General features: G+C 40.0%; 1 protein-coding gene across 8 annotated transcripts in view; it reads right to left on the reverse strand.

The window, feature by feature from the left end:
* The window catches only part of ATXN10 (ataxin 10), a 106,981-nt gene extending 89,829 nt beyond the window's left edge, over positions 1-17,152 (reverse strand). For 3 of the 8 annotated variants that reach the window (XR_003495814.3, XM_072041203.1, XM_072041173.1), the window contains exons 1-3: positions 16,541-16,902; positions 12,391-12,582; positions 8,247-8,329 (exon numbers count right to left, since the gene is read on the reverse strand). Coding sequence is in view for 7 of the 8 variants with exons in the window: in XM_072041203.1 (XP_071897304.1) it covers positions 8,247-8,329; positions 12,391-12,582; positions 16,541-16,677 (412 nt within the window). In the remaining variant the exon portion in view is untranslated. Of the gene's footprint in view, positions 1-8,246; positions 8,330-12,390; positions 12,583-14,754; positions 14,835-16,230; positions 16,393-16,477; positions 16,903-16,941 lie in introns of those variants that run through there. The other 5 variants (XM_072041181.1, XM_027452262.3, XM_072041188.1 and 2 more) reach the window with 5 other exon arrangements.
* Positions 17,153-22,756: the final 5,604 nt, after the last annotated feature.

Raw genomic sequence — 22,756 nt, forward strand, 5'->3', positions numbered from 1 at the left:
AAATAAGTAAATAAATAAATAGATTAATAAAAATTGACAAAATTCCAAGAGCAGTTAAGGACACAGAACTGCCCATTTAAAAATGTAAAAAGGAAAAACAATTTAGTGTTCTCTGGCAGGTTTGAGAATGTCACCTTCCTCTGCTTTTCCATACCCTTGAAATTAACCAGTCTCTGTTTTTCAGTGCTATTCCGAGTTCCAAATGGCTGACTGCAGATTTAGGAAGGGGTCAGAAAAAAGAAACATCTCATGTTTAATTCTACTACAGAATCAAAAAGGTTTATTTCTTCTCACCTTTCTTGTTGAAGTAGAAATCAGTTGAATCAGTAACTGATACTAATTTATTTTTGTTTTCAGGAATACTTTTGCAAAGATAACAACTGTAAGTTTCTTGTTTTACTCTCAACTCTCTTCAAGAAAAAAAATAAATGATTAAACAATCTGTTCTGTAAGCCCTTGAAAATGACTTCTATTTAAAAACTTTTTTAAAAAGGATAAGATATCCAGTGCAGCTCATGGGAATTTTTGATTTCCTCTTCCCCACTTCTTTCTATGGATCCCTCATAACTAAATGTCAACAGGATTTTCCATCCTACTTGGACTGTACAGCTCATAATTAAGTGGCGTTTTAACACAACATGTCCTCACCTTTATAAAGAAATTACACAGAAATTCTTTGCTTACAAAGAAGTCAACTCTCTCTCTTGCTCAATAGTGTGACGTTCTCTTTCTGCAGACCTCAGGAAAAGGATTTTGTTTTGTTATTTCACTAAAGATGAAATCCTTCCATCCCGTTTGGCTGTTGCAAGAAATAATGCAGCTGGAAGCTATATATAGCCTAGGTTACATTACCACTTATTTTTCTAGCACACACCTTTATGCATTTGTTTTGTTTGTTTGTTTTAATCTACAAAAGAGTGATGCTTTAATTTCTACAGTGTTCCAAACTCAAAGGTTACTTATTGCCATTTATTCTGTATAGTACTTCTCTTCAGCACTGACAGATTAAAACATACCAAAGTACTTTCCAATGCAATTTCTTCCTACACTATGATGAACCTAAAAGGCAGCAATGGGTCAAGAGCAAGTTTTTGTTTTTTTTCATTAAATGAAAGAAAATACATATGATGGCTGATCAGGTCCAAATCACTCTGAGCACTGAAAGAACACGGACTGAAGCTGAACCCAAACAATTATGAATGCTGGTGGCAGGCAGAGGAGAAAAAACAAACAAACAAACAAAACTAAAAAGAACTCACACACAGAAGATTTCAGATTCATTGTGGTGGTCTTTACCCAAACAGCACCACAGGCCTTCTCCTCTTCTGCTCAAAGCAAGGAACGTTTCTTTATAGTTCCCCTGCAAGTACGTGGCATTTGAGGGTACTTTAAAACCATTTCAAACAAGATATTCTGTATTTTTCCCACACCTACCCTCAAGAATAGAGGGTGTGAACAGGTGTTAGAAATTTTATAGTCATATTGCTAAACATCCTACCAGAAAATGCTCAAGTTACTATAGTAAATGCAGTATTAAAAGTCTACATAAAGTCGTATTTCATCACTGTTTTTAAAGGAATGTTTTAAGTGCTCTTCTGAATAGAGCAGCTATAGCAGCTTAGCTACATCTGAGTTCTTTTCAGAAACTTGGAAGCGAAGTCAAATTCCTCTACAAGGATCCGACCCCATCATCCACTCTAATTTACCCTGCATTTCTGGACATGATATTAAGATGAGCCAGTGATCTAAACCTTTGTACCACAGCTAACACATCTGGACACGGATTTTGACAGAACTCTCCAGGTGTACCCATGACAACTGATGTTAATACTATTAATGTATGTTTATGCAAACAACCGTGGTTGGTTAAGACCTGTTCAAACTTTGAGGCATGGCATCAACTCAGCCTACCAATAACAATACCTATGCTACTTGGTTTAAAGCTAGCCTGAGTATCACCATCATCATGGAAATGAGGCATGCAGGTCTAAGGCTCAGAGCACCTCTCCCAGGCACACACGAACAGTGCAGCATTGCTCAGTGGCTGACACAGTGCTGTTACACTCAGTTCTGCTCCAAGTACAATCAGCTCATTCAGAGAACTTACACAAGAAAATTGTCCCTCACAGGGCAGCAATCAGGCAGCGCCTTTTTATCCAAGAGGACAGTGAAGTAGTTTGGCAGTTAAATACTTTTAGGCAATTAGGTTGGAATTCAAAGCACATTCTTCAGCATCTGCAATATTTTGAAGTGGTGAAAGGTTTGAGATCTATTTACAAACAATAAGATTAAAGCACCTTCTGTCAAAAAAAAAAAAAAGTCATTGAACGGATCAGCCTATTGAACGTAAGTTTGCTTCAAAACAGGCATGCCTTCACTGCAATTTATCCAGGAGAAACAAAACAAAAAAAATCCCCGTTTTCCCCAGATTTCAGAGATGAATACTACATCCAGATTTCACTCTGGAATCTCAAGATACATCATCCTGACAAACCTCAATGTACCTTCCCACAGGTCTACTAGATTTTGTTGGAAACCTTTAAGATTTGCCATAGGAAAAAGGAAAAAAAAATCCAACCAAACCAAACCAAGACACATGCTATGAAGTGAAGGAGATTTTCTGTTTGGGCTTCTGACAAGGATATTTCCTATGTCTGCTGCAATCCCTAACATACTGAACTATTTCTTAGCTCTTAAGAGATCTGGGTCTGCTTAAGTTCAGTTAAAGTTCATCTGGCAGCTTCATCAGCCTGCTCTTCTGGCTAATGTTCTTGGTCTTTGTACCCACAGCAGAAAAAAGCTTGTTATGATAAAGCTATTTTTAAAAATAAATAAATAAAACAGAAGGGATGTGGAGATGGTACTATGGAAATGCTACTAAACCTATACTCTGTAGAGGTATTTCTTTTTCACAAGACTATTTAGTAAAAATTTGAAGAATTTGTTACCTATTTCTTGGAAGATCACGTCTCAGATCAGTTAGTCAGGAAACAAATGGACCCTCTTGCATACGGAATTTCCACAAGTAAATATTGTTCCTGTATTTTCAATCACTATTCAAATTATTTCTCAACTGGGAACAGGAGGGCAATATTTGTTATCTCATCAGTTTTCCCACCAGCAACATCCAACCTTTACAATTTAAAAAGTTAAGTGCCACCTTACACAATCTCCCACTTCCTAAGCTCATTGCATATAGTTTTAAGAACACCAAGGACCAGTTTTCAGATATTGACAATGGAATACATCACTTCCATTTCTCTCTGCATGACTAGGAAGTTCTGTCTCCACGAGAGATGGAGGGAAGACTGCCAGAGAAGTAAGAAAACAGAGCACAGTTACAAGTATGTGTGACTTATCTGACACAAATCTGTCTTGACCCTGCATAGAAGGGCTACAAACCACTAAACAGTTGCAGGGCAAGGACACTAAGCAACTCCCTACACTCATCTAAGTGTAGCAAGCACAGTGAAAGCCAACAACTTAAAGAAGTTTTCCTTCTCCGATTGCAACAAAATATGAATCAATCAACACAAATTACAACTATGTAATTTAAGGAAATTCAAGACAAATTAGGCTATGGAGTGCAACTAAAAATAAAGATTAGGAAGTAAGAACAACAGAAGAGTGGCAACAATTATCTGTAAGTGAAAGGTCTAAAAATGCTCTTTTAGTATATGTATTAAAAAGAAAGAAAATTATTACAGGGATGGTTGGCTCACAGGTGGCACTGGATTATCTTTGTGTGTCATATTGAGGAATTAACTAGTTATTTTTTGACTATCTGAAGCCTTAGGGAGTTTCTCCAGATAAGATATGCTAATTTACCTTCAGCTTTTCTGGCCCATTGCCTTAATGGCATAACATCTACATCTTTTTCCACATCTGGACAGAAGTACATTACAAGCATACAGGAATTTATCTAGCTTTTTATTGAAGAAAAAGAATGTGATGCACTGATGTGGTGGTTTTACCCTTCTAGGCGGCTGAACTCCACCACAACTGCTCTCTCACTGTACCTCCTCAAAGGAAGATGGGGAGACAATACAACAGAAAAGGGCTCAAGGGTTGAGAAAAGGACAGGGAGATCACTCTCACATAAGGAGATTAATGGAATTTATTGCCTATCACTAATAGATTAGAGCAGTGAGAAAATAAAAGCAAACTAATTCCTCCTCTCCTTCCTCACCCACCCTCTTCTACCTCCATCCCCTGAGTGGCACAGCGGAATGGGGGCTGCGATCAGTCCTTAACACTGCATATCCACCACTCCTTCACAGTGGCTCTCTGCCCCTGCTCCATGTGGGGTCCTTCCCACGGGATGCCGTCCTTCCTGAACTGATCCTGTTGGGGCTGCCCACAGGTAGCAGCTCTTCAAGAACTGCTCCCACACAGCTCCATACCATGGGGTCCATCCATCAGGAGCAAACTGCTCCAGCACAGGACCCCCACGGGTAGGCGGCATGTCCCCCCAGACCTCTGCTCCTGTGTGGGCTCCTCTCCATGGGCTGCAGCTCCGGCCCAGGGCCTCCTCCTGTGGGGGCTCTCCATGGGCTGCAGCCTCCTCCAGGCCACAGCCACCTGCTCCACCAGGGGCTCCTCCACGGGCTGCAGTGTGGAGATCTGCTCCATGTGGGACCCATGGGCTGCAGGGGGACAGCCTGCTCCACCAGGGGCATCTCCACAGGCCACAGGTGAACTGCTGCTGCCTGCCTGGAGCACCTCCTGCCCTCCTGCTGCACTGACCTGGGGGGCTGCAGGGCTGCTTCTCACTCTTCTCTCCCAGCTGCTGTTGCCCAGCAGTTTTTTTCCCTTTATTCAATCTGTTCCCACAGATGCACAACTAACATTGCTCACTAGCTGGGCTCTGGCCAGCAGCAGGTCCCTTCAGAGCTGTGTGGAGCTGGCTCTGATCTGACATGGGGAAGCTGCTGGGCTCTGCTCACAGAGGCCACACCTGCACCCCCCTGCTACCAAGCCATTGTCATATAAACCGAATACAGCTGAAAATTTGCAGCAGGGTTGCCTCAGTAAAGATAATGAATATTAACCATATTAACCATGTATATCTTAGGCCCACCTATGATAAACTACTAAAAATAAGTTATTTTATAAAAATAAGGTGTTTTTTTTCCTAGCAGAGAAAGTGCATTGAAGACTAGATTTAATTGAACAAATCCTAGAAAGTTTTTAATCACAGCTCATTGTAGTGCATCTCCTTTTTTTTGCTGCTTTGATCACTAATATATCATCCCAACAGGCATTTCTTTCCCTCCCTGAGAACAAACACACTGGTTAAAGTACTATCAAAGGCATATATATACTTTATTTCTTTTTTTATCTATCATAAATTGTAAATATATTGATATTTCCTTAAAAAATTACCACACCACTCAGAGACTTAATGGTTACCAATGGATAAAAGAGTGAAAACAAATCATAGATCAGGTTAAAAGATTTTTTTCAGTCTGCCTCAAGAATTTTCAATCTCTCTTCCTCATAAATACAATACAGTTGGAAGTTCAAATGTATTTAGCCTACAATGACATGGTTTGGGAAGTTTTCACACAGAACAAACTGAAACTTTACTTAGTGTTGTTCACTCTACAACACAGAATTACTTCTTTATCCTTTTATTTTATGTAGACTTTTGCTATGGAAGCAACTTGAAGGTATTTAAAAGACCTTACGGATATAAACAGACATGAAGATTGATCATCAGATTCAAGCACCAATTTAAACAAAGAAACAGGACACATATCCAAATGAATAATTTGAAATACTCTACTTAACACCTTGTTATCTGCTAGAACAAAACACACATGTGACTCTTTGCCTTGTGACCTTATTTCCCCACATGAAATATAAGAAGAACAATGAAGCAGAAATATAGTTAATAAATACAGTAACACTAATTTCATGGGTTTCTTTTGTTTCAACAATGTTTTCCAAGTCCGATTTCAGAATTTACCAAACTTTTTCAAAGTATAGTTAATAATCCACTGCTGAATATAACTGTTAACTTCTGAAGCACACCCTATGGAAGGTGATTACGGTAGTGCCTAGAGTACAATTTTCACTTGGAACAAAGTTCACCAGATCAGCATGGAATTAGCAACATTCGCTTGTCTCCACTTTTTTGTTGCTGTTGTACTAACATAAGTGGAGTACCTAAACCCTTCTAGTTACAGATATTTCCCAACAAGATCAATACTACATACAGTATCACATGAACCAACTACTCTGGGTCAACATATCAAAAAAATTAATTATAACTCAAACTCATTTTGTCGTTTAAATCCTATGTTGAATGGCTATGCAGTGTAACAGCCACAAAACACTTTTTTATGGAATTATTGTTAACAACCTTCTGGTTAATTTCCCACCCCCTTGTTTTCAGTGGTGTTAAAGATGTTTCAAAACATCCTCTAGATAGGAAAAGGAGTCTGAAGCAGTTACTCAAGTTACTGTGCTCTTCCCCCTCTTTTCTGCTGAACAGTATTCACTGCAGCTTGCTCAGATCCCAACAGAAAAGGAACAGCACATGTCCTTAAAATAGCTCATCAAGGAGGCATCAGCTGCCACAAGAGTGAGGGGAAAACCTCATGCTATGTAAGTACCCAACAAAAGGTACATCCTACTCTCCTCCAGATGCTGTGAGGAACCACTGATTCCACACTACAACTCCTGATGCTGTGAATAAGCTGAAGGTGTGAAGTCCAATTCCCCAGGACAGCCTTTCAATCTTACTGCTGCCAATGACCCTTCCACAGACAATTTTGTGCAGGGCAATACCAGCTTATCTAGTTCCTATCACTTTTCCTTTTCTCCTACTGGTCTACAATGGGGTTCACAATTGTTGGTCAGGACACTCTTGGCCTTCATGCCTTTTCCAAGGCATGACTGACTCTGTGATGCAGCTTGAGAGTCACTCCTCCTATTCACATTAATCAAACAAACCCTCCTTCTGCCATCCAGAGGATTTAGTCCTTGTCCTCCTCCACCGAAAGACTGTGTTTGCATTACCAGTCTGTCCCTGGAAGAAGGATTACAGCAACAGATGAAGTAGTAAACATGGCTTAAGCATAATGCCATTGCATGCCCGAAAGGCTTCATTTAGAGCCAAATATAGCAGCAAAAGGAAAAGCAATATCCTGAACTTCCCCAGATTCATAAAGGTGTTGAACAGCAGGTTACTCTATTTCCATTCTGTAGTTTTGCTTTCACAAAATTAGAGACAAGCAGCAACAGGAACCCAGTAAAAACCTCTTCCATGTAACAGCATTGAAAAGAAATAAAAGCAGCAAGAGAGAACAAATGTTTCCTACTCTCTACAAACACAGATGACAAAGGGGATCCAAGACAGTGAAGTGTGATCCAATGCCCTATATCAAGCTTAACATACACACACAGAAACGCAGAACATGAAAAGAAATGCTGAAAAATGTCTTAATTTTTGGTGAAATGAGTTTTGTAGAAATCACTAGTAATAACTGGCATTAGACAAGAAGGATATTAAAACATTTTTTATTCACTATATTAATTAAAAAAAAACACCTCATCCACCAAGGACATGTAAATAGTACTCAAATCGGTTCTTAGTTCTTGGCAGCTATTACCCTGGCCACCCAGCAAACAGTACATAAATGAAAATAAACAAAATAATAATTCACAGCCAAGATTTGTTTCCTGGAATCATATCAACTATTTCAAGCGCCATCAAAATAAATAAAAAAGGAACATTTCCTTATTTCATTACGTGCATAGATCAAATAAAGAAACAGCAAAACAACAGAATATATTTTGAATGGAGATTCTATAGGAACTTGGCCTTTTCCTAGTTCAGAGATCCTGGGTAATGAAGTTTCCACAAATCTTTAAAAATCTACAGGGAATAGTTGAGGGAAAATACAATGGAACTAGTCTGGGGAAGAAAAAGAAAAGAATAAAAAGAAATAAAATATCTGGGGCTGAGATTTTTTTTTTTCAAGTAGCATAACAGAAGGCCCACTTTTTACCCAATTTTGAAACACCAACTATGCACACATACCTTTGCCTTTATATTCTACCACCCAAATTAAGGAAGAAAAAAAAGGAAAAACAGAATTAGCATGTTGCAGTTCAAGAAACAATTGAGTTTGCTTATGAAAAAAAAAAAAAAAAAAGTAAGGTGACATCATACCACCACATGACTTTCCACATAAAAAATACAGTGCAGATGTATTTAACAAAATCTACAGCCTTACCAGTCAGTAATGGTTCTCCTTTGATTTCTATTCCATCAAGCAGTTTGATCAAATGGACAGATGTAGTGATGAGACCCAAGTTCCTGTTATAAAATTGGAAAAAATAAAGAACACTTCATATGAAATATAACCCAAAAAGCAAAAATCCTCTTCACTTTAGTTAGCATCATGTCTTCAACTAATATTCAGAAATTCTGAAATGTTAAGGAGTTTTTCCTACTGGGTCTGACTGTATCAGTAGCCATAGTACCACCATCAGAAGTGAAAGGAACTGGTTTACATTTTGTTTCAGACTTCTACAGTTTGGTTTTAAACATCTTGTTTTCTTTAAGATAGAAGATTTGTGTCCTTTCTCAGTTTGTAAAGCTTCTCCATGCCTTTCTAAGAATACATTAGAGAAAGGACATCTAGAAAGGAATAAGTTTTCACATTTTCACAACATCACCATTCAAAATAATTCAGACGTAATACACTATTCCTGGTTGCCTTAGTTTATGTATTATCTCTAAGTAAGGTACATTCTAATGATAACCAATGGAGGGAAGGCACAAAATATGAATTGCTTTGAAATCCATAGCAACTATATTATATGATTACAGTTCTATACCCAATACAAGTAGTTAAAGAAGAGATGCCATAATTGAATTTTTAATAACTTTTAAAGAATAGGAAACAAACATAATCAAAAGCTTATATACTTATTTTGAGCTTTCACTTATCCTTAAAGATAACTACAACATTCAGCTCCTAGACCAATAGCTGCCAATGAACAATGATCAGTCCAGACATAACTACTTCCTCAAGGAAACCTGAGTTCATTTAGTGTTACAGCAAAAAGCAAGAGCAAATTTTAGGAAAAGCCACACAAAAAGCCCATCACCTACTGCTTTTTTTATGGAATGATGCAATATTCCCCCACTGAACCTTCAGAAGACACTCTTTATTGAATAGTGGGAAAAGTTGAGGCTATTGATATATCTTTGACTTCATCAGACCGCACAATAACAATTTTGGACACAACACATTCAGACTTAAATACTCTTCCCTTCAGATTTTGCTATTCTTCTAAATCCAATATTAACAACTAGCAGGTTATTCCTGCAATTTAAACAGTTTTGTTTGCTTGAAGTTCTAGCATCCAAGGAAAGCCATGATACATGCTATTTAGAAATAAACTGCAAGTACTTACAAACCCTGAAGAAGTGATTGGTGACTGCTATCAAACAAACAACACGGTCAAATCACAGGGAAACATACAAAACCCTGGGCAAGAAGCAAGGAAGATGAAGTAATCATTTATCCCTGCTATAATTTGAAACACAGGGTGTCAGTAAATATAAACTAATTTACAGCCTGCCAGAAGTGTGGCCATTTGGAATCAATAATGACAAAATAATTCCACAGCCAAAAATCAGCAATCCTAGAGGTAGACAATGTGTGTGTCAGAATGTACATGCAACAGGGGTTAAAAAAAAAATCAAAAAATACATTATAAATGGAAGGAGTTTCAGCTTTTAACTCATTTGTGTACTTTAGTAGTAAAGCTGTTTCAGAAGAGATCAGTCAAGACAGAGTGACTGAAACTTCATAATACCATATCTGCCAAACCTCCACACCCAGGCATGAGTTATTGCAAAAATATCACATCATCACAGATGAATGAAGAATAACTATTTGTCTTCTGTAGGTGTTAGACAAACAAATTATCTTTCCCATTATGCTCTACAACAGAAAAGAAACCAAGGATGCATTTATAGATATCAAATGCATACATGCACACCAGTATACATACAATCCATTAAAATCAAAACATTTCTCATTCCTTCAGACCCCAAATTTCTTCATAGCATGCTGTCGTGCTTTAACCCAGCCGGCAGCTAAACACCACACAGCCGTTCACGCACCCTCCCCCCACCCTCTCTGGGATGGGGGAGAGAAACGGTAAAGTGAAGCCCGTGAGTTGAGATAAAGACAGTTTATTAAGAAAGGAAAAAAATAACAACAACAATAATAAAAATAACAACAACAATGATGATAATAGTACTACTAATAATAATGTGTACGAAACAAGTGATGCACAATGCAATTGCTCACCACCCACTGACCAATGCCCAGCCTAACCCCGAGCAGTCCGGTCCCCCTCCCCCGGCTAGCCTCCCCTATATATTGTTTAGCATGACATCAGATGGTATGGAATTCCCCTTTGGCTAGTTTGAGTCAGCTGTCCTGGGTCTGTCCTCTCCCAGCTCTTGCTACACCCCCAGCCTGCCCGTTGGCAGAAGAGAGCAAGAAGCTGAGAAGTCCTTGGCTTGGTGTAAGCACTGCTCTGCAACAATTAAAACATCGGGGTGTTATCAGCACTCTTCCCATCCTAAGCCAAAACATAGCATTCTACCAGCTACTAGGAAGAAAATTAACTCTGTCCTAACTGAAACCAGGACACATGCAAAACAGAGAAACTGGAAGGAACAAAGCTTCATATTCCCCAGTAGTTTCAAAGTTATTAAACAACCCATGTGTTTACAATCATCACATTCTTTCCAATACAGAATCAGTTTTGATTTTGGTCAAAAAAAATTGTAGTTTTTCTTTTTTTGAATATCTGAATGTTGCACACTTCAAAATCAAAGGCACCTAAGTTTTATTCTATTCACAACTTTTAATCATTAAAGATATTTAATCCTTAAACAAGCTGTGCAACTGTTTAAAATCTGCAACTGTGTTAAAATCAGCACAAACATATGGCCAATATGTTGTTAGCTCAGAGCAGCCACTATGGTGCATACACCATTACCTTGCTACAAAGCCAAAACAATACCCAAAGAGCGACCTACAAAGCCAATCACTGCTACAAACACCATCAGACTTTCTGTACACACAGACTTTCCTCCTCCTGCAAATTAAAGAGAACTGCTGTTACTAGCATCCAGCTTCCTAAATGTGCAAGGCTATGCTAACTGCTTAGAAAGGGTAAGTAAGCAGCATGGGTAGAACCAGCGCAGAGCACATTTCTGTTTGGAAGCAGGTTTAATATCTGAATTCCATGAGAGAGTTAAAATTAGACCCATTAATGTACACTAATAATAATAAATACATTAATGTACTTGTCATACTACTGAAAAGGACAATTCTACTACCTCCCAGACATGCAATTCAGTTCTCTCTCTTTTGTTAAGATGAGTGATTAAGGAGCTACAATACATTACAAATAAGGAATCCAGGCTGGCTGACCAACCACCCACCCAAAAATAACAAATATATTTTCTGTCAGATCAGTTTCTTGATCCACAACATGATCACAAGTGCTAGGACTGCCAGAAACAAACATGTAGGAGCCTGAACTCAGATTTAACTTACTCTAAAACTAATGATTTCTACAAACAGCCCTACAACTTCTACAGCATTAACAAAGATTCTGCCCCAGCTTTGTCCCATGTCCCAGTTAAATTTTATTAAGCTAAATAAAATTTGAGAAGTCCCAAGAAACCACATTTTATGACGGTATTCCAGTTCTTCATGAACTAGCAAATTTGAAGCAGGTTTGTGTTTTGGTTTTGATTGGTTGGTTGGTTTTAGAGTTTCTTTTGAATAGGTGGTAGACTACCAGGTTTTCAGTTATGACAGCTAGCTGTATCCCAAGCATCCCTTCAACGTTATAGCAGGCCCAGGCAATAAATAAATAAATAAATAAATAAATAAAACTGCCTGAATAATTTAATCAGCCTGACTTATTAGCATTGATATTAACTGTACACATGTGAGGGCTGAAATGTAGAGTTCTACATACAGTACTTTGCCATAGGTACTAGACAGATCTATATGTACTTAGAAAAAATAAAAATCATATAACTGATAATTAAGACTGCTTACTTATTCATTACATTACCCCCCAAAACATAATGACAGGAATGAGAAAAAAGTTCTACAGTGAAACTTATAAAAGGTTTATATCTTTTGCATAATCAACCCATACTAAGAACACAAATGCTTCTTTCTATCATTCATCAGTGCTCCTGACTCTGACCTACAAATAGGTCAGAGTCAAATTAAAATAAATCAACTAACACAGCAGAATAAAATATAAAACCACACAAACATCAGAAGGTTATAATTTTGTACAGGTTAAAATGGATCAAAACTATACCTCATGACATCTTGATTCTTGGCACACTCAACACAGGCATTCCTTAGACATCTGAAGCATTCTGCTACGAGCAACAGACAGGTGTCTAAATCCAGCAGTTCACAGGAGTCTTTGGAGGCCTGTTCAATTTCATTCAAGGCTTTGGTCAGGATTTTGAGGAGATCCTGAAATATACTTTCTTGCGCCATTTCTCTGAAACAAACAAATTTGTAGTAAGCACAAGAACTGCTCTGCTATCAAAAAGGATAATATTATGTCAGTTATATTTCTTGTTCTTAACACTAAGGTATTTCTGCAACAATATGTAACTACCCTTAGCATAACAAGATCCTTCAAGTGGAAAGCACAAAGTATGTGTTCACAATCATCCCACTAGCCATTCAGGAAAAGACTTTGTATTAATACTACTAATATGATTAATACTATGGCTTAGAATTAATGCTGTCGCTTTAGTATTTCTCACAGCTTTCCAACACCACTTTGGAACCTTAGAAACAAACAAAAAGTCTCTGTATATAGCTTGCATGATAACATTACACTGCATATTGTTCTAAGAATCAGGAATTGTTTTAACTAGCAAATGCAGCTACTAGCACTAGATGTTTCAAAAGAAAAAAATGTACCAGAAGCTTCATTATAATAGTCTGCCACAAATTTCTCCACAGCAAGAAGTCTTCACAAAAGCAGGTATCTGCACTAGCCACCATTCTGAAGAGTATAAATCGAAGTCAAGAGGGAAAGTCCAATCTCTACTTCAGCAGACAACAAATACTACACCACTACTTAAAATATCAAAACTTAAGAAAACAGTACAAAACCTTAAGCACAAAGACAATAATGTGAATGGATGAGAGAGATGCTGAAGCATCCAACAGTTCAGTTTACCAGATTCCCATGACTAACACACACATCTGCAGGTCTGTCATATAGGCCTAGTGTGTACGCTTCCCAAGTGCAGCTATCCACATATTCTTCCCCTCATTTTATGTTCATAAAGGAGATGAGGACAACCAATCAAAACCATTGATATGGCATTTTTGATATAGCCTGCTGGTGAAAAGAAGCCACACCTGTATCAATACCATGAATTTACTGGGGAGAGGGGAAGGAAATCCAGTTGCAGCTTCCTCAAAGCTTAAGCAGACCTGCATAGTGCTCAAGATCAAATAGGGAAGATAGTTTCTAAGACATAAGGTCGAGAAATAACTCCTAAGCTAAGGACAGAAGAAAGTAAGATAAAGAGGAAAGTAACATTAAACAAAGTATGTTCGCACAGAACACAACACCATTCCTAAAGAACTTTAAAATTTCTTGATCAAACAAGATGATACAGTATTACTTGCATTCTGCTTCTCCCCCAGATATCCTCAAATACACACAACTAGAAAGTCTATCTATCCTTTATCAAAGGTGATTACACTTCCATAAACCAAACCACATAAATATTAAATTACTAAAACATATGATCTCCAATAAATACTTATTTTACACCAACACCTCACAGTGGATCAAGACCAAAACCCTTACACTATCTCCAGCTACTTAAAAAGGACAAAAAGAGAATCAACAATACCACAACAAAACCACAACACAGTATCAGTGGGAATTATCTATAGGGGGGAAAAAAAGCTATATTTTTCAAAGGAGTAATATTGAGGTGAAATAAAATGGCACAGGAAAGACCAAAAGCAGACCTGGCCCTCAGTTGTAAACAGAACTTGAATAACCAGAAATAAGGTCTGGAATTTGGTTTGGATTTTAAGATATTAAGACATCACAAGACTCGAACCTTCCACTTGCAAAAAGTGGTATGGCTCCCAACACTTCATCACAAACACGCAAGCCACAAGATGTTGACTAAGTGGCTGGTGTACCACAGTACACATGGTACATGCACAGAGCCTTTCTTCTACACATTACATTAGAAGAGCTACAGTTTGGTAAAGGAGAACCAGCTGGGTCCTGTCCCAAATGCTCAAAAGCCATGTTTTCTCTATTGAGTGAAGATGTCATACAGAACTTAGATACAACACTGAGATTATTGTAATATTGTAACAATTCCTAGTCTGATTGCAGTATCCTTTTTATTTGTCTTTGCCACCTGTTAGATTATCCCTTGAAAAGGGTCATTTCCTGACACAGCTTCAAAATAAAGAAATCAGTAGTCATGGCAAGACGTATACTAGCATGCAACATTCAATTATTTTAAATAGATAAAACAGAAACAAAACCAACCAAACAAAAGGGTAAAACATGAAAAAAAAGATGCAAGTACTTTAGTACGTGTTCTAGCAACACTTTATTCTGTTGAAAGCACAACATAAAGTCATTCTGGAAAAGTTTCTACTCTTGTTAGAAAGTTACCTAGAAAAATGATAGTTTGGATCAGATATTGGATCACAAGGGTTTCAAGCTGCTGTGACAAATTTTCTCTTAATATTAGTCTGAAACAGAAAAATTTCATTCAGTTAATACAGAGCAAGAGTTTAGGTGTTCCAATTAAACACAAAGATGAAATTTTTGCCTGTCTTAACAGAACAAATGAGATGTACACTGTGAACATAAATGTGGATTATCACATATCAGAAAGGAGAGACAGTGGTGTTTTTTTGTGGTGGTCCTTTAGGGACCCAAGAGTTGGTCTTGATGATCCTTGAGGGTTCCTTCCAACTTGGATATTTTATGATTCTATAGAAACAAAGAAATCGAGTCATCTGCTTAAAGGTGCTTGAAGTCCCAAGTGAAGCACACAGAAGACTTGAATTCAGCTGAATTCCACACAGCAGTCTCATAGCTGGGACATTATTTTCCTTCCTGTATTTGCTTCTGAATTACAAACCCCTGGCATTCACTTTTTATTATTATTACTATCTTGTTACCACAAGCGCTGAAGATTTATCAATTCCATAGTAACAAAAGAATTACCACTGTACATTCCAAGTACCAAGCAGCCACTGGATTGTTCCTTCTAGTTCAATAGCACCAACAGTATTTCCCATTGTATTTCCCAAGTTGTTCTCATATCTATTCAGTCACATCCTGTGGGATGCAATTGCCTCTTGGAAGAGCAATGACAGCATCTCTCTTCGACCTGACCACCTGGGCCCAAAGAACTCAGTTATTTGGGGAATATCTACTCCTCTGTCAAAGGTGGTTACAGAAGTTTTGAGGAAGAAAGCAAGAAACAGGCAGGGAAAGCATTGGTGCACAAGCCCAAAATTTGAACAGGTCCTTCTGTCTCCCCAGAGAAACAGACAAGAAAACCAAAGGGACTTCCCCTGTATATACAGAGACCACAAGAGAGTGGTTTTAAGTATAACCCCTGCACACACACACACACACACACACAACTTCTACATGTGTATTTATTAAATCAACAGAAATTGTACCAGAAATTAACAACAATACAATTTTGTACTAAGTTAGGAAAGAAGAGGTTAAACCTTCTACATGTTACAGCCTTCAACTACTGTTACAAAGACTGACCAGGAGCTCCACACCAATCTATGCAGCCTCCTACCTTCCAGAAAGAGCTGAAACCACAATTAGAAGCACAGTCACTCCTGAACCCCTACACTTCCAAGGAACTCTGCTAAAGCTAACAGTGTGGCATGGCATTGCAAACATCCAACCCTGACCTCAGAGGCACAGCAATGCTCCACATCAGCTTCTTGCTTTCTCCAGTAACAGTATGTTTTCACTTTGTCTACTGGAAGTTACAAGGCACATTCAATCAATCCCAATCAAACCTGCCCTGCTGCACAGTGAGACCATCCTCACCCCACAGGTCATGCTTGGACTGCAGCCGAGCAGGACGAAACCACTACAGGAGCACCTTACCCCTCTCAAGTCACACCTACTCATCCCTCCAGGATGGATTTTGCCACTAGCAGCTGCATCTTGCCCCTAGCAGCCGCCACTCTCACAGGGGCCTAGAATGACTACTGCTATCGTGTGTCCCGCGACCACGGGACCCCAGAGGAACAAACGGATCACTACTAAACGGACCCTACTTTCCAAGAGGCGGAGCCCCCACCAACCCCCTCCCCCCCCCCCCCCCCCTCCGCCCCCCTCCCCCTCCGATTACCCGGAGCTCCCTCCCCTGGCCCACGTGGCGACGTGGCGGCGGCCAGCCTCTCCTCCCCGCTACCTGTGCTGCGCCTCCCGCAGCAGACCCGTCAGTGCCCGCACGCTCTCCAGGCGGGCCGCGGGGGCAGCTGCCATGGAGCAGCCCAGCCGCGCGGCCGCCGCGAGCAGCGATCGCGACCCTGAGCCCGCCGCCGCCATCGCCAGCCCCGGTGCGGCTCAGCCCCGCCCCACGGAAATGGCGGTGGCCCGGCCCCGCGGGGCGACCCGAGTATGGCCTCGCCGAGCGGGGAGCCGGCGCTTTATCCCGCTATTTGCTTTTTCTAAGCGTTTGCTGCCGGGGAGCGCTGCGGAGGGTATGTGGGGGGGATGTCCACCCCACAAAATAGCTGCCCCGCCGCTGGGGGTGTCTGGCCTGGGCGCGCGGAGCCGTTCTCTACGACCGCATGGCGTACAAAACACTACCTCAGAAACATGGTTGACGAGCTAACTGTGGGCGTATCCTTCTTTCAAGAGTCAGCCTCTTTTCAAGGGTCTGCTGTGGCCGTCGGGGCCTTCTTGCGATTCTTACAGAATCACAGAATCATGGAGTTGTCTGGGTTGGAAGGGACCTCAAGATCATCGAGTCCAACCTCTGACCTAACACTAACAAGTCCCCCACTAAACCATATCCCTAAGCTCTACATCTAAACGTCTTTTAAAGACTTCCAGGGATGTTGACTCAACCACTTCCCTGAATAGCCCGTTCCAATGCCTAACAATCCTCTCAGTAAAGAAGTTCTTCCTAATATCCAACCTAAACCTCCCCTGGTGCAACTTTAGCCTGTTCCTCCTTGTCCTGTCACCAGGCATATGGGAGAACAGACCAACCCCCACCTCTCTACAGCCTCCTTTAAGGTACCTGTAGAGAGCGATAAGGTTGCCCCCAAGCCTCCTCTTCTCCAGGCTGAACAAGCCCAGCTCCCTCAGCCGCTCCTCATAAGACTTGTTCTCCAGGCCCCTCACCAGCTTCGTTGCCCTTCTCTGGACTTGCTCAAGCACCTTGATATCCTTCTTGTAGCAAGGGGCCCAAAACAACGCAGTACTTGAGGTGCGGGCTCACCAGAACTGAGTACAGGGGGACAATCACTTCCCTAGACCCATTGGCCACACTGCTTCTTATGCAAGCCAGCATGCTGTTGGCCTTCTTGGCCACCTGACTATAGTGAACATTCAGCCGACTATCAACCAATACTCCCAGGTCCTCTTCTGCCAGGCAGCTTTCCAACCACTCTTCTCCCAGCCTGTAGCTCTGCGCCCCAGGTGCAGTACCCAGCACTTGGCCTTGGCCTCAGCCCATCGGTGCAGCCTATCCAGATCCTCCTGCAGAGCCTTCCTACCCTCGAGCAGATCAACACACGCACCTAACTTGGTGTCATCTGTGAACTTACTGAGGGTGCACTCAATCCCCTCATTCAGATCATCGATAAAAATATTAAGGAGGACTGGCCCCAGTACCGAGGCCTGGGGAACGCCACTAGTGACTGGCCTCTAACTGGGTTTGACTCCACTCACCACAACTCTTTGGGCCCGGCTACCCAGCCAGTTTTTAACCCAACGAAGCGTGCACCAGTCCAAGTCAAGAGCAGCCAGTTTCTTGAGGAGAATGCTGTGGGAAACTGTGTCAAAAGCCTTACTGAAGTCAAGGTAGACCACATCCACAACCTTTCCCTCATCCACTAAGCGTGTCACTTTGTCATAGAAGGAGATCAGGTTCGTCAAGCAGGATCTGCCTTCCATAAACCCATGCTTACTGGGCCCGATCACCTGGTTGCCCTGCAAGTGCCGCGTGATGACACTCAAGATAATCTGCTCTATGAGCTTCCCTGGCACTGAGGTCAAACTGACAGGCCTGTAGTTCCCCGGGTTTACCCTCCGGCCCTTCTTGTAGATGGGCGCCATGTTTGCTAGCCACCCGTTGACTGGGACCTCCCCTGATAGCCAGGACTGTTGATAAATGATGGAAAGCGGCTTGGCCAGCTCCTCCAAGAGCCTGCAGGTGAAATGCTTGGTGTGCGCCATAAAAACTTCTGTAGTCCTTTCCTTGCTGTCATCCTATTCACTTTGAGAGATGCTTGCCTCTAAAAATCCAAGCAGATACTTCAGTATGTTTTAAATACACATACAAAAGGTTAACATATTTACATCAGGATAAAAATTCAACCTTCCAGTGGATAAAAAGACTAATTGTAGCCAAATACCATGGAAAGCCTCACTAGACTGGAACCAAATTTAATTTCCAAAGGTAGATGAAAGAATCTGAAAATAATACCTCTAAAAGAAAGTGCAACACACACACACACAAAACAAAGCAAAACAAAACCAACAAACAAACAAACAAACAAAAAACAGTTGTTATTTGTAATACACAATAAATGTTTGTTCATTGTCTTTTGTATTATAAAAACAAGGAGTTCCGTTTGAGGAGCGGGAGTTGCAAAAGCTCCCTGCTGAAGTAAGGAGCTGTATAATACTTGGCTAGACACTATGAAAATTCTTTTACTTAATGTAACAAAAAAGAGAACCACCTCCCCTTCTCTCCTTCTGCATCTCAGTTGCCTCTTTTGTTCAAAGACCCTGCTGCAAAGCTCGTGTAACCATCTCCTGATAAGTTGCTAAACTAGTGTATCAACATCCTGCCTTCTTCCTGTCTCACGCTGGGCCAACATGACCAAATAAAAAAAGAAGTTGAACCACAACGCTGAGGAAGACTATGGCCTTTATCTTCACAACCACCAGAGGGACAGAGACAACCCCCTAGCAACAGTGCGTGCAGTCGCAGAATATACCAGGATGTGCTGCGTAATCCCGGAATTACCAAGATATAAAAAGGGACCCTGGCGGGGGTGAGGTGCGCGCCGTTGGCGGAGCTGAGACTCCCCGGCTGCCCAGCGCTGTTTTGCTTGCTGTTGCTTACTCAATAAATTCCTTTCTATTATTAATGCAATGCTCTCTGAAAATTAATTAAGGGGGCAACTTATAACATTATTCACTTCCAACTGTTCACATCTTCAAGTTTCTGCAAAGCCTTGCTGTCCTGCACAGTTATTTGAGGCCTTGTGAGCAATACCTTGCACCTCAGCAGCAGAGACCCGGTGGGGATTTTACTCTTATCATACCAAACCTAGTCAATGCACAATTTATGTTTAAAGAAAGTGTTCTGCTTTTAGAAATAAACATGCATTTCTTGGCTTACCTTAGGGGAAGGCTTTTTATGATAGCCACTGTTCGTATGTTAGTAGGTGCCTTTGCCAGGCCTTCTCCTGATAATGACTATGTATTTCTTATTAATGCACAAAAAAGTAGTTGACAGCTCTATAGTAGAAATAAATTGGTTCAACCAGCAAGTAGAATTTAAGTACGTGGAAGTTGCCAGGCAAGAGTGAAGACAATCATGCAAGTTCTTCCTTTTAACAGCTCCTATTGACTTTAATACTTGTTTGTTCATGAGTGAAAAAGTTTGTTTGTTTTAACTGAAACTTGAGCCTGAGTGAAGCATCAGGATCATCCTGAACACATCTGAATGTGTGGTGCCTGGAAGTGCTAATTCTGGGGAAGATTGGATACAGCACACAGTCTTTGTGTAACTTGCACATGCACATTTTTTCCCCCTAATCATCATTAATTTAAGAGGTTGGTAAAAGCCATGTTCAAGTTGCTAAAAAGTTTGTTTCTTTTCTGCAACACAGTTCTCACAGTTCTTTTTTTTTTTTTTTTTTTTTTTTTTTTTTTCCACATTGCTACATATATAAACTCTTCTTCCCTCTCTGCATTCATGAAGTCTAATTCCTGATGTAACTATGAAGTCAACTAGACAGACCAGCAGTAGCCTGAAGGTGATTACATCTCACCTGGTTATCACAGGCTAAGCCAGCTAAACAGCTAAGGAACTTGTATCTGTTTGAAGTATGTCTTCCTGCAAAATATTAATTTCTTTTACAAAAAGTTGAGATATGGAGATTCACTGAGACAGTGAATCCAGTAGTTTATCTGGAATTCTTCTTTGTTTTATCATCTTCACTGTTAAAAATACAAATGTGATGCTTCTAATTTAATTTCTCTGGCTTCAGGTTCCAGCTCTTGGTATGCCATCCTATTCTGTTACTGAAGTGTCCTTTTATAACCAGCATTTTCCTCTGTGAAGATCCATTTTCAGTCCACTTTTTTTTAATAATTAGACAATTTAAGTAAAACCTTAAGTGCAAGTTTGAACTTAAGTTTAAAACAACTCTCACTGGAGGGCATTTTCTGCAGTCTGCACATCATTTTTTCCACCTCTTTTCCATATCCCTGCAAAGTTCTAGACATTCTTTCTAAAGTATGTACCCCAGAAATCGAAACACTTCTACCCTCTCCCAAACTGCTTCCTCCATTTTCTCACTATTCATTTTTACCCATTCAAGCATCCTGTCTTTCTTTCCCACAAGATTGCATGTGGAGTATCCATTTCACTTCCTTGCACGCTGTCACTGCAACCATGCCAGTGATCACCAGCATAAAAGCAGTAGGGCCAGCCAGCCTGGCACTGAACATGCTGTGCATGCACCCCTACCACACTTCAGTTCCAGCACATCCAGGGTAGGTTGGAAGCACCATACAAGGACAGATCAGTATATATTTGTGTAACAATATTGTTCCTATTGTTCCACACAACTTCTGTGAAGCAAGCAGTAGAGTACACTAAAATCCAACAAGATAGTTCTATATGAACTCTGAAAATGACCTGTAAATATATAATTTTTGTATCTGATTCCTACATTGCTAGGGGAGGGGCACAATTTGGCCAGCACTCCAGTTTTATTCATCATCATTGTCTTTTACTTGCCATTTTGCCTGTCTTTTACAAAACACAGATCTAGTAAGCAACAAAATTTTGTTTACCCCTTATAAACCTTCACATTTTTGGTGTTTGTTTGTTTGCTTGTTTGTTTTCTGTGACATCTGATGTTTTAAGGTGACAGTTAACCAGCTTTTACTCCATTAAGAACATAGGTTTATAGTAACTGATGAGTTATATTGCAAAATATTTCAGTTCAAGTAGCTGAGAACACAGACTAGATCACAGATGTCCAAAGCATCACAATAGGGAACATCTCTAATGAGAGATTAGATTTTCTGCCTGTTTCATCAAAACTTGCACAATCAGCATTATTGATTATTGCTCACAGATCCATGTGAAAATAGTTTTGCCTACATATATGATCTCTCTTGAAGTTGTTTTTTTTTGTGTGTGTGCTTTAAATAGCTGCAGTGGTTTTGTTTTTCCTCATTTTAGTCACGCTTTCAGTCATTTTCAACACCATTACCTAAGCCATCTTTGTAATAATGCAATACTTTGAGCTAGGACTCCCAAAAAAAGAGTTTTGAAGACTCTCAGGGATATCAATTTTATAATTCAGTAATTTTTATCAGATTACTCACAGATGTTATGTCTTGAGCTCATCTTTACTACAGACAGTGTTTTGCACTTGAATTTTTTAAAAAATGTGTAGCCTCCCCCGCAGCTAAGTCACACAGTGTTATTTGTTTTCAATAACTAAGTCCAAAACTGATCAGAGGTCTTTGCAGTTTAGTTCTGAACTATTCCAAAAGGAGTCCAACGTGATCATTTAACATCTTTTTATTATTATTATTATTATTTTTTTTAATCTAGCAGCTATTTTACAGAATAGGCCTGTGCTGTGCCCAATTCAGTGGACTCAGGCAGATCTCCTAAAAATCAAGTTTTTCCCCAAAAGAGCTTACAGTCTAAATAACATTAGTTTGTCTTAGCACAGATTTAGAGAACTACCAGAAGGAAAACAATCCACCCAGAGCTGACTATTCCACCTGAAAACAAAACAATGTAAGTGTTACTTTTAATATGAAATTAAAATGTAGATCCAAATTTTGACACACTGCTGTTTGAAGCTGGACACTAAGAAAGATCTGTCACAGCTGAGACTCCGGAGGTAGACAGTTCCCCTGTTTCAGCAAATGCTAGCTCTGCGGGAGGATCATAACAAAGCATATTGAAGACTTTGAATCCTCAAATGTTGAGAGATGGTTATTTTAATCACAAGATGTACATTACCCTGGATTTTTTTTTTTTTATTGAAGGTAACTTCCATCAGAAAATAAAATGTGAGCTCTGGAAAAAGTTACTTTACACTAAAGAAACAAATCCCACAGCATGTTGTATTTCCGGCGTAAATATTAGTTTTATCTCTCTTATTCGGGCCTGTATTAGATTAAGTATGAC

The sequence above is a fragment of the Anas platyrhynchos genome, chromosome 1, assembly GCF_047663525.1.
Source record: "Anas platyrhynchos isolate ZD024472 breed Pekin duck chromosome 1, IASCAAS_PekinDuck_T2T, whole genome shotgun sequence".
Taxonomy (NCBI): Eukaryota; Metazoa; Chordata; class Aves; order Anseriformes; family Anatidae; genus Anas; species Anas platyrhynchos.